This window comes from Staurois parvus, unplaced genomic scaffold, assembly GCF_062004578.1.
Source record: "Staurois parvus isolate SC_StPar_1 unplaced genomic scaffold, SC_StPar_1.0 ptg000533l, whole genome shotgun sequence".
Taxonomy (NCBI): Eukaryota; Metazoa; Chordata; class Amphibia; order Anura; family Ranidae; genus Staurois; species Staurois parvus.
Genome location: NW_028318329.1, coordinates 236,673 through 249,758, shown reverse-complemented (window position 1 = coordinate 249,758; position 13,086 = coordinate 236,673). Strand labels below are relative to the sequence as shown.

Here is a 13,086-nt window from a genome sequence, read left to right as displayed (position 1 = left end):
TTAATCAGACATGCACTGCTATACAGCTCAGAACAAAGGCAGAAAATAAAAGCAAATTAATTTAAATTGATGTACAAAAGAGCCAGTCAATAAATGTATTTGTTCAAAACGTTTTTACATGAATCATCAAATGCTGTCAACATTATATATTCCATAAAATATATAGCAAAATATCCTAAAAAGTAAATGTCAAGCTACTGTAGCTGCCCCGTCAAGGGCATTCCTCCTAAACAGCTGGCACTTGCTCTATCAAAGTGAATTGAGCAGCACAAAGTTGATGAATAACTGTTATCTTTCTGTTTTGACTAATTGTGCACACTATCTAATTGATTCCCAAAACATGAGAAGGGTAAATGCCAACAAAGTGGCCCTTGATGTCGCATATTCATGTCTAATGTCACCTGGGTTTTTAAAGGTCTTCCTTTCTGCACGATACCTAAAAGAAGAGACGGCTCAGGAGAGATGATTCTGGAAGCTCTGAACACTATGCAGTATAACATCACAGAGGTTATGCCCAGCCTGGCCCCAGCTACAGCGGCTTCTGTGGTGGCCTTCGTGTTTCTGTTGATCGTCATCTGGAGTTATGAAGAGATTTCTTCAATACCGGGTAAGTTAATAATAAATACAAGTCCTTCTAAAATATAACTGATTTTTTTTTGTATTTAAATGCATTTTTTATTTGGTCATCACAAGTACATTCAGTATCTCATATTTAAAACATTTTTATCATGTGAGAATTAGTTATGTAAAAGTGTTGAAATATAGCTAAGCTATTTAATGTCTAACGAAATTCATTGGGGGTTATTTACTAAAACTGGAGAGTGCAAATCTGGTGCAGCTCTGCAGAGAAACCAATCGGCTTCTAGGTTTTATTGCCAAAGCTTAATTGAACAAGCTGAAGGTAGAAGCTGATTGGCTGCAATGCACGGCTGCACCAGATTATGAGTGCTCCAGTTTTGGTAAATCTCCCCATTTTGTTGCTAATTCTCTTTTTTGACTTTGTGTTTGATGGAGAAAGCTATATAGGACTGAGAGCTTTCTATTAACATGTAATGAGACACTTAATAAGGGTATTGTTAAATAAAAATGACGTTGACTTTCCACATATGTATTTATTGTGTTGAGTGATGGGCTGATTTAGCCCCTTTATTTTTACATGTATTGGATGCTGCAAACAGGAGAGCTCCTATTATAATTCCAGTCTCTATAACTGATCACCTGGGAGTTTTTGAAGTACATTATTATCTAACACAGTACATTATTGTGCACCGGTGATAAAGGTGGTCAAACACTATAGAACAAAGATGATTTACTGAAAGAGTTGGAAATAGTTACTTTAATGATCATTTCAATACTTCAGTTATCCAATCATGTGAAAAGCAAATTAGTTTTTTTTTATTTATTTAGTCCTGGCACAATTGGGTATTCAAACTGAACGCAGCTTTATTGAAGATTTTTTTATTCCTAAATCAACCTGATTGGTCAGATAAAGAAACAACATGAATCATATTTCTAAATTTTCTCTCCGACTTCCATGGAAACAACCACAAATGGTATTTAAAAAAGGTTCTTGTTACACACATTATTATTATTATACAGTATTTATAAAGCGCCAATAGTTCGTTCAGTGCTGTACATTACAAAGGGGGACAGAACATGTGACAGAACAACAACAATACAATGCAAAACATGAGGGGATCGAGGGCACACATGGTCACTTTCAGTTTTCAGTATCAGAGTGGGCTAAGTTTGCAATTGTGAATGTTTGAAGTAATTTTAGGGGTTGATTTATTAAAACTAGAGAGTGCAAACTTTGGTGCAGCTCTGCATAGAAACCAATCAGCTTCCAGGTTTTATTGTCAAAGATTAATTGAACACGCTGAAGTTAGAAGCTGATTGGCTGCCATGCACAGCTGCACCAGATATTGCACTCTCCAGTTTTAGTAAATCAACTCCTTAGTGTCTTCGCACATTCTAGAAACAAGCCAGGACTCTTGTACGTAGAACACTCCTGATCTCTGCATTGTATGCGTAGCGCACACCCGAACCCTGCATTGTGTACGTAGCGCACTCCTGATCTCTGCACTGAGTATGTAACTCCTAAACCATGCATTGTATGCATAGCGCACTTTGAAACCCTGCATTATGTATGTAGCGCACTTCTGAACTCGGTGCTGTGTATAGAGCGCACCCCTGAACTCCTCCACAGCTGGTAAGTTTCAGTATCAGATTGGGCTAAGTTTGTAATCATGAATGTTTTAAGTACTTTTAGGGGTTGATTTATTAAAACTGGAAAGTGCAAAATCTTGTGCAGATCTGAATAGAAGCCAATCAGCTTCCAGTTTTTTTGTTTTTTTTTGGTCAAAGCTCAATCGAACAAGCTGAAGTTAGAAACTGATTGGCTACTATACACAGCTGCACCAGATTTTGCACTCTTCAGTTTTAGTAAATCAACCCCTAACACCTCGGTCACACTGGATGCGAATTGTCATGCAATTTACATGCCATGCAATTTGCAAATTGCATGCCAAGTCGCACCCTTTTGTCCGCAATTACAGCGGTTATATCGGTGCGGTTCTGACTTAGTCAGAAAGGGAGAATATCACCAGCACACCGAGGATCATCAATATGGGTCCAAAAGTTTTACTGAATAATCACATGGTTACAGCAAGGCAATGTTTCGGAGTCTCGCAGGACCCCTTCATCAGGCATGTGACTGGTGAAGGGGTCCTGCAAGACTTCGAAATGTTGCCTTGCTGTAACCATGTGATCATTCATTAAAACTTTTGGGCCCATATTGATGATCCTGGGTGTGCTGGTGACATTCTCCCTTGCTGATTCTGTTTGGTTACAGCTGACAGTCACTGCAGCACCCACTTATACACACAGCCATTTTTAACGCAGGAACATGTACACTTACATTCCAACTTGGTCGGAGCTGCACCGATTTCCAAAGTAGTACATGCAGTACTTTTGGTGCCCTTTGCATAGACATCTGTGTCAGATGTTTTTCAAATCGCACCTGAAATCAGCAGTTCACCCGACTTTGAACTTCACTGTAAGTCGCACCATTTCAAAGTCGGGTTTGATGTAATGGGGGTGTTAATGTCCTGGAGCCCATTTATACCTGAGCGTGAGTCAACAGGAGCAATAATAAACCCCGTACTTAATAGGCTGGCCGAGCATCTCAACACATAAACATGACCCTGCATCGGTATGTGCATTGTTGTACACTTTAGAATGGGTACATTGGAAGCTATTGTAGGGCATATTGGGGTTCAGTTCTTAAAGGATAAGTTCGCCTTTTAACAAAAAATAATTTTTTTTGCAGCCTCTAAAGCATTGCACCAGAGGCCTCTGCAGCCTCTAAAGCATTATCTACTGATCTCTGGTGGCATGCAGGTCTCCCTCTGACCTGTCAGTATTTCTGCTTGCACGTACATACTGTATGGGCAGGCAGATACTTACTGACAGGAAGGCTCAATGAGCTACTACGGCGCTGTAGAACGCAGTGCTAGTTCATTGAAAACTACAAGCTGACAGCCCCGCATGGCCACAGTTTTTTAAAATTGTGACAGCTAGCGAGGGGGGGGGGAGGTCCCCCGCTAGCTGTCACAACCGGATCGGGGAGAGGAGGTGTAGGGGCCAGTCCATTTGTAACATGTTACACCCTGAATATGGGTGTAACATGTAACATGTTACAAAAAGTAAACTCATCCTTTAATGCTTTATTATGCAATGTAGAAGCATGCAGGAAAAGTGTGGATCCAGCCTTATTGTATTTGGGAATGTCTACAATAAGATAACGCCAGACAAACGTTTTCTGTTTTTTTTATGTGATCAAAATTAAGAAGTTAAATAAATGATGATAACAATGATCAAATGTCAATGCTTTAAACTGATTGTCAGTTAATCTTTTTTTTTCTACATTTAAAAGAACTAAATGACAAAAAAATCAATGTATCCCATATGTTATGACTACATTGAAAACATCAAAGTAATTTATCTCCTGTCCAATCACTTATTTTCTAAATTAAATAAACAGTGCAAGGGAGGGAGGGAAATTTGGACCAAAATGCACCTTACTCAGGATTTGTTTTTTATTAGCTTGGTGTTGATTTATTAAAGACATTTAATTTTTACTTCAGTACCACAAACCTGCATTCTCTTCAAATACCTAATCATATCCAGAAGAATGAAAATATAGCAATTCCCCTTGCATGCGATTGGATGACTGAAATTAACACGACTTTACTGGGATAAGTTAAAATTCTACTTCTCAATCTTTGAGTCAGCTGTTAAATGGTTGCTGCACACATTGGTTTTGCTTTAAGGGGGTTGTTGTGTATGTCATTCATTACCTTTTGCACCATGCTTCAGGAAAAAAAATATGCAATGAAGATTTATTGAGAAACAGCATAATATCAATGATGACTTCGATTGTTAAACTGGCTACATGCTTTACAACTTAAATGATTTCATCTCCTTTAAATTTAGAAAAAGCTACCCATATGGAAGAAAAATATATTTGAAATATATTTTAAAAATATTCTTCCCAAATATATTGCCATATATTTGAAATGCTACAATTTTGGCCATACTCAAAATATATACATATATACACACACACACACACACACACATACACACACACACACACATATATATATATATATATATATATATATATACTGCATGTTGAAATGCATTTTTTATTACAAAATATATGAAAAATATTTTTTAAAATACATTTCAAATATTCTGTAAGTCTTTAAAAATACAAATCTACATTGTTGGAATGCATTAACAAATATATGTTAAAATATATGTTAAAATTACTTTTTTATATGTTAAAAAAAATGAAGATTATATTTAAAAAATATATATTTTTAAAAATATATATTTTTTAAATATATTCTTCCGATTTTTTTTAACATATAAAAAAAGTTGTTTTAGCATATATTTTTACATATATTTGTTAATGCATTCCAAAAATGTAGATTTGTATTTTTAAAGACTTACAGTATATTTGAAATGTATTTTTTAAAATATTTTTCATATATTTTGTAATAAAAACACATTTCAACATGCAGTATATATATATATATATATATATATATATATATATTGAAATATATTTTGAATATGGCCAGAATTGTAGCATTTCAAATATATGGCAATATATCTTGGAAGAATATTTTTAAAATGTATTTCAAGTATATTTTTCTTCTATGTGGTATATATAATAAAAGTCTACCTACTCAAGCCATTTAGTTTATATCTGATCAGGTAAGCACTCACACTTCCAAGTTGCTGTAAATCTAAAGTAGAATGTGCAGTCTGTACAGCCAAGTACAACGGTTTAGTAGTTAGCACTCCCGCTTTGTAGAACTGGAGTCTTTCGTTTGGATCCCAACCAATAAGACTTGCATGACGTTTTCATATTTTTCCTGTGCTTACATGTAGTTCCTCTGGGTATTCCATTTTCCTTCTACACTCCAAAGACATGCTGGTAGGATAATTGGCTCCTATCTAATTTGGCCCTAGTATGTATATATGTATCCATCTGAGGTAGTGCCCTTATATTGTACGCACATTGAGGGCAGCAGATGTAAAAAAAACAGGTTTTATAACCCTCCCTTAATTTTTCCAAGATGAAAAAAAGAAGTTTTGCCTTTAGTTCTTTTTCACAAGAGACCAAATGTGAAAAAAAACAACAACCATGGGTAAAATAAAAGCAAATCATTGATATTCCAACCTAAAAGAAATTATGTAGATGTATGTGTAGCTGGTGTTGGAAGAATATTTTTAAATCACTTAAGGATTCTTTTATTCTACCAAAATAAAACAGGATGCTAAATGGAAAAGCATCATAAAAAAAGATCCAAGGTCCATAACAACCAATCCAATTATATTATTATTATTATTATTATACAGAATTTATATAGCGCCAACAGTTTGCGCAGCGCTTTACAAAATGAAGGCAAACATTACAGTTACAATACAATTTGGTACAAGAGGAAACAGAGGGCCCTGCTCGTTAGCGCTTACAATCTAGGAGGAGGGGTTGAGTGATACAAAAGGTAATAGCTGTTGGGGATGAGCTGATGGAGGAAATAAATGACGGTTTACTAGGTAGAAGCAGGATAGGCTGCTTTAAAGAGAAAGGTTTTCAGGGATCGTTAAGGGGGAAAGATTAGGAGACAGCCAGATTGGGGTAGGGAGTTCCATAGGATGGGAGAAGCTTGGGAGAAGTCCTGGAGGCGAGCATGGGAGGAGGTGGATACATCTGTATGTACGAGGGGACGTTTAATTTTACAGGTGTAAAAAGGGAGGCTAGCATGGAGGTAATACACGCAGTAGTAGGTGCAAAGTGTGTCCTGTTAATGATAGGCGGCGCACATGTGGCGGGCCAGTCCAGAGACCATTAATCAAGATGGCAGACAACAGTGTTAGTGCGTGCATGGAGCAGCATGTGGTGATGACGTTTCTTGTGAATGAAGGCTATCAACCCGCAGATATCTAGAGAAGACTTCAAGCACAGTATGGTGATGAGACACTCAGCCACAGTAAGACTTCTGAATGGTGTAAAGGTTTCAAAGATGCCCATATGTCCGTCAGCGACTATCCCAGTCATGGTGGTTCCCAGCAAATAGCAGTCATTCCTGTGAACATTCAGCACATAGAACGCCTGATCCTGGATAATCGATCGATAACCTGTCATGAGATTGCAAAGAGACAAATATTTCTGGGGGTACGGTGAACACGATGACAAAGTAAAGCAGGCTGTACTAGGATGGTTCAAGTGTACTGACAAATCTTTCTGGGGGGAACAGTGAACACAATGATGACAAAGTGAAGCAGGCTGTACTAGGATGGTACAAGTGAACTGACAAATCTTTCTGAGGGTACGGTGAACACAATGATGACAAAGTGAAGCAGGCTGTACTAGGATGGTACAAGTGTACTGACAAATCTTTCTGTGCTGAATCTTTCCAGGCATTAGTTAAATTCTGGGATCTGGGAGTATGTTGAAAAAAAAGGCAGTTTCCACTCCTTGAAATTTGTTCTTTTATTATATAAACTCAGAAGTCCCGTTTTGACTTGAATGCCCCTCCTAATATTGGAAATAGGAGACCCAAACTCCAGCTCCTTTACTTACATAATACTGAACAGTTTTCCTGATAAAAAAAGTCACAGAAAGCAAGAGCTGGCTCATGTCCACCCTTTGTCAACAGTGCTTGTGCTCTTCGTAACCACAAAATCAAACAGATAGCTGTGGTTTGAGAATGTTATCCATACAAATTTCATGGGTAAAGTCAAACTCTAGCCACATGCTTTTTCTTTACTTTTGGGACACAGTGGGGAACGGGAAGAGCCTTGTTTAGTGTTTTTTTTTTAATTACTGTCTAGAGAATATCTACAGATCTCTTCAAAGGGGACATAGATAGCAAAACTTTTTTAATAGAAGAAGGAACCTTTGTCTGGTATTTATTGTCATCTGTGTCACCATCCAAAAAAATTCAACTGATAGGAAATTATAGCAAAGCAGGTTCTAACTCTTTCCAGTCGTATGGAAAACAAAATGTTGGCGCTTTAACCCCTTCCTGTCACCCTACTTTAAATTAACACCCGTCTAGCATGTTCCCTGGGCAGGGAAGTTGTTAATTTAAATCTCTGTTTCCATCTGCAGTACCCTCTTGAGATCACTCTGATTTCATCTCCAGCTGAGTGCTTCAGATTGCTGTGGGGGGCCTGAAATATTTGAACAATATCAACTGACTGTTTTGGGGCTTGTTTGCAGCCATGGTTGGAGAGAGGGGGTAAAAACATATGGTCACACCACATTTTTACCTCTCCCCAACCCCTCCCTCTTAAAGGCAGTGGACAGGGTATACAAATGCCACAGATGCAGCAAAAAGGATCCCTCCTGTTCTCCTGCTCTCCAGTATCACTTGCCAAATGTGAAACATTCACTTGACTGTGAGGACATTAAAAGGAGAAAAATGAAGGATGAAAAGAAATCTACAGTTGTTATTGGTAATGAGTGGGTGTCATGATAATATGTGTAAACATTGTCCATATATTTCCAGGTCCTTCCTACTGTCTGGGGTTGGGACCTCTGATTACCTATGGAAGATTCCTTTGGGCAGGAATTGGAAGTGCCTCAAATTACTACAATAGCATGTATGGAGAGTTTGTAAGAGTCTGGATTAATGGTGAGGAAACACTAATAATCAGCAGGTAAGGGAAATATCTCAATTATTTTATCACATACACTTTAGTGAAAATTGAAAATGAAGCCGTGAAAATGATGTGCAGGTGACACAGCCACCCTGTTCAGTACTTTCAATTCTTCATAGAGACATTGTTGTAGTCCACCACCACCTTCCCTGTTGTCAGTAATCTGAAGGTCTGAGAACCCCCACTTGTAATGCAGGAGATCTGTTCCCAGACATAACCACTACAGGCTCCATGTCATCCCTTCCATGCAGAAAGCCTGATGTAAAACATTGCAGTACACAGAAGTTGCTCAGTCACTAACCAGATCGAAACCAGTATTGCATGTGATTGGTGAATGGTAATACGGCGTACTTAATAAAACATGTGCTATGTGATTGTACTGTGGAGGCTTCAGAAATCTCACTTCTAGTGTTCCAGTGTTGTGGCCTCTGGATTCTGTCTGCAGTGAATTCTAAAGGTTTAAAGGTAATTTAGTAACCTTTCTGATTATAGCACATTTTCAGTGTTTTCTGGATATTAACAGCTCACTAACTGCTTTCACTGGTTGCCTGGAATAGCTTTTTTTTGTTTCTTACATAACATCATAAATGAACGGTTGCATTAATAGTTGACTGGATTTTTGTGTCAACGGACCACACAAGTAATGCCAACATAAGCAGACTAAGTCATGTCATCTGCACCACAAATGTAGGCCATCAAACAAACAAATATCAAATAAAAAAAAGAAAAGAAAGTTCCCAGCTCAACTTGCCAGCCAGCTTTCCAACAACCAAATTAACATGTCTAACAGTATGCGTTAAAAACAGGAGTTTATTTAGCACACATTTGCAAATACATATGTAAATTTTCTATTTGGTCATTCTTGTTGTAGGATGTACTATAGCAAAAGTGATATTTTAGAAAGAAAAAAATAATTTGCCAGTATTAACATTTCACTTCTGGCTTCTTATTTCTTGTTTTGTAAAAAAAACTGGCATAGGAGCCCCCCAAAGATCCCCCCAAAAACATACCAGAATGTATTTTTGGAGGTCCCTGTGCTGTTTTTATAAAGAAAACCAATCTGCCAGTGAAATATAATTTACTGGCAATTTAAAGGAAAGACTAAAATAAACAAAATTTGAAGCCTTGCCTCCCCACGTTTGATATACATGTTACATACTATTTACAGTGTAAATACCCTTTTTTCTCTTCTTTGGTGCAGTCATGTGATCACGCTATGTCAGTAAGAGGTTTGTTTCAGCTGTGGGAAGCACACTGGAAATGGCCTGTTGTCAAGACTCTCGCTGACACACAGCAGACGGAGCTATGCGATCACATGTCTGCTCCAAAAAAAGTGAAAAAAAAAATATTACAGTATGCAGCATATTTATCAGCAATGAGGAGGCAAGGCTTTAAACTTTGTTTATTTAGCGGTTCCTTCTACTTTAAATGCCAATTTTATTTCTTTCTAAAAGCGACGTTTGCTGTAGTACATTGCATACATTGTACAGGTGCACCACTTCACAGACAGGTTTGGGGCATCCTCCGAACAATTTATTTATAGGAATTGGGCATTTTTATTTTTTCACTTTAAACAATAATAAAATCGTTATTTCCTGCCAAGCGTTGTTTTAACAAACTGTGTTACTACATGTCCCCCAGCGCAATGTCCATCCCTTAATGAATTTTTTTTTGGCATTGCCTTGAATATTAGCCATGAAAACAGCCAGAACTGATTTTTAAAGATTTGGCACTTATTGACTTCAATATAGTCATCACAGTTTGACTAACCTCATACAAACCAAACCCAGATATGTTCAGCTCATCCCTACTCCTGGGCACTAGCTGCAGAGAGAGAAAGTGCTCATATCCTACAAAAATGTCCCATACAGGCTCTGGAGAGATCACATATATAGAGGACTATGGATCCTCAAAATATGAACACTCTTGCTGCAATATTTAGACTGAATTTACTGATTCTGCCTTGCTGTGCTGGACCCCCTTCATATTAAGAACAATAGATCTGTAAAAGCTACAGTAGGTATGATACTGTACAGCAATATGAAAACCCTGACTCTTATTATTCACTGAGTAGAGGAAACCTGTCAGGCAGTCTGAGGTTCTGCCACACAATTGGTCTGCAGCAAGGGTGAAATGGGCAGTAGAGCAATAAGCTTGTCACAGGTTGGAGTGATTGCCAGCATGCTATTGTTTTTGGACCCCTTCTGTGAGTTACTCTTCATCAGTGCCAATCCTGGTGAGCACTATTCTGTAGTATATTTGCAGTCAGATCTATTGTTTGCATGCTGCTCTTGTGAAAAGGGTGCTCCAATCATTCAAGTGAACCTTAGCCTCTATGTCTATGTGCCAAACTTACAGTAATGCAGTTTAGTAGATGTTTTTATATATATATATATATATATATATATATATATATATATATATACACACACACACACACACATACATACATACACACTATATTGCCAAAAGTATTGGGGCGCCTGCCTTTACATGCACATGAACTTTAATACCATCCCAGTCTTAGTCTGTAGGGTTCAATATTGAGTTGGCCCGCCCTTTGCAGCTATAACAGCTTCAACTCTTCTGGGAAGGCTGTCCACAAGGTTTAGGAGTGTGTCTATGGGAATGTTTGACCATTCTTCCAGAAGCACATTTGTGAGGTCAGGCACTGATATCGGACGAGAAGGCCTGGCTCGTAGTCTCCGCTCTAATTCATCCCAAAGGTGTTCTATCAGGTTGAGGTCAAGATTCTATGCAGGCAAGTAAAGTTTCTCCACCCCAAACTCGCTCATCCATTTCTTAATGGATCTTGCTTTGTGCACTGGTGCGCAGTCATGTTGGAACAGGAAGGGGCCATCTCTAAACTGTTCCCACAAAACTGGGAGCATGAAATTGGCCAAAATATCTTGGTATGCTGAAGCCTTAATAGTTCCCTTCGCTGGAACTAAGGGGCCAAGCCCAACCCCTGAAAAACAACCCCACATCATAATCCCCCCTCCTCCAAGCTTTACACTTGGCACAATGCAGTCAGGCAAGTACCGTTATCCTGGCAACTGACAAACCCAGACAATTCCATTGGATTGTCAGACAGAGAAGAGTGATTCATCACTCCAGAGAACACGTCTCTATTGCTCTAGAGTCCAGTAGCAGCGTGCTTTACACCACTGCATCCGATGCTTTGCATTGCACTTGGTGATGTAAGGCTTGGATGCAGCTGCTTGGTCATGGAAACCCATTCCATGAAGCTCTCTACGCACTGTTGTTGTGCAGTTGGAGTTCTTTAGCTATTGATTCTGCAGATAATTGGCAACTTCTGTGCACTGTGGGCTTCAGCATGCACTGACCCTGCTCTGTCACTTTACATGGCCTACCACTTTGTGGATAACTTGCTGTTTTTCCCAGTTGCTTCCACTTTGTTATTATACCACTATAACAACAGTTGACCGTGGAACATTTAGTAGCAAGGAAATGTCACGGATGGACTTATTGCACAGGTGACAACCTATCATGGTACCACGCTTGAATTAACTGAGCTTCTGAGAGCGACCCATTCTTTCACAAATGTTTATAGAAGCAGTCTGCATGCCTAGGTGCCATGGAAGTGATTGGAACACCTGAATCCAATGGTTTGCAGGGCTGGCCCAATACTTTTGGCAATATAGTATATGTCTTGAATGTATTTAATCTAGTTGATGTGTCTATTGCCGATCCATAATAATGTCAGTATACAGTTTTAATAAAATAAAGTCAGCAGCTAATCTGGTTACATACAGTAACAGTTTGTTACAAAATGGTAAATATTTAGATTTGAAAATACAGTTCATGGCCTCCATTACAGTGTGTCTTCTACAGGATCCTGAGACCCTGAGTGGTTTAATAACATATTAAATTCCCCCTTTGCTACACAGCTTCTGACATTACACTGACATCATTGAGATCAAAGATATCACAAGCACAGATTATAACCAAAAAGGACCCTAGGCAGGCTAACAATGTTCCCCTTTACTCCAAAATGTGTTATCACCCATACAGTGCCAGGACAAAGCCATAGAGTGCCTGGATGAAAATGCCAAACTGTGACCCCGGGCTGGGTTATTATGCATGTGTTAGTGTCTTTTCAAGACAAGAAACATTCACACATTAATAACCTCCAACATTGATATCAATGAATGCAATATTCCCAAGATTGTTGTTAGTGACTGCAGTAACAACCCTCACAATGGTGGCAGTGAGGGTTAACCCCTTGCATTAGTTGTCAGTTGCACTGCTTTTAAGCACCCCCCCCACACACACACACACACACAGACATGCATACACGCACGCACACACACATACACATACACATCCACTCTTGAAGTGCGTGTGCCACTCACACAGCCTCGAACAACTCATTGCAGCATCGCCATAAACTTGCCGAATCATGTCAAGCAGATTTTCCCAGTTTCACACAGAATTTCACATTTGCTCTTTGTTCTCACTTGCTGTCCATGGTGAAATAGCAGCCTTGGTAACGCACGTGGTCAGAATAGCACCAGTTGCACAGCTCCCGATTTACACAGGACAATGTTTTTTGGCACAATGACTTATGAATGTCGGTGCTCCCTGTGACTTTGAGTGCAGCCTTGTGCTACCAACTGTTGGCGTGTTACAAAACTAGTGTCAAAACATTTTGAAACCACCTCATACATTAATGGTCAGTGGCAGTAATTACCACCCTTCTTCCTGCATTGGTGGTTAGCGCAGCACCCCCAAGTGTTAATTTACCTGCTCACCTACTCCCACTCCACTTTCTATCTTTAAAGATGTCAGGCTGGTACTTTACTTCTACTCTCATAGTGC

At 38.8% G+C, this 13,086-nt stretch overlaps 1 protein-coding gene across 1 annotated transcript in view; it reads left to right on the top strand.

Annotated features, from left to right (window-relative positions):
- Nucleotides 1-419: 419 nt before the first annotated feature.
- Nucleotides 420-13,086, top strand: part of CYP19A1 (cytochrome P450 family 19 subfamily A member 1) — a 69,440-nt gene continuing 56,773 nt past the window's right edge. Inside the window, exons 1-2 of the mRNA XM_089690555.1 lie at nt 420-607; nt 8,094-8,244. Coding sequence (XP_089546681.1) covers nt 463-607; nt 8,094-8,244 — 296 coding nt within the window. The 5' untranslated portion in view covers nt 420-462. The remainder of the gene's footprint in view (nt 608-8,093; nt 8,245-13,086) is intronic.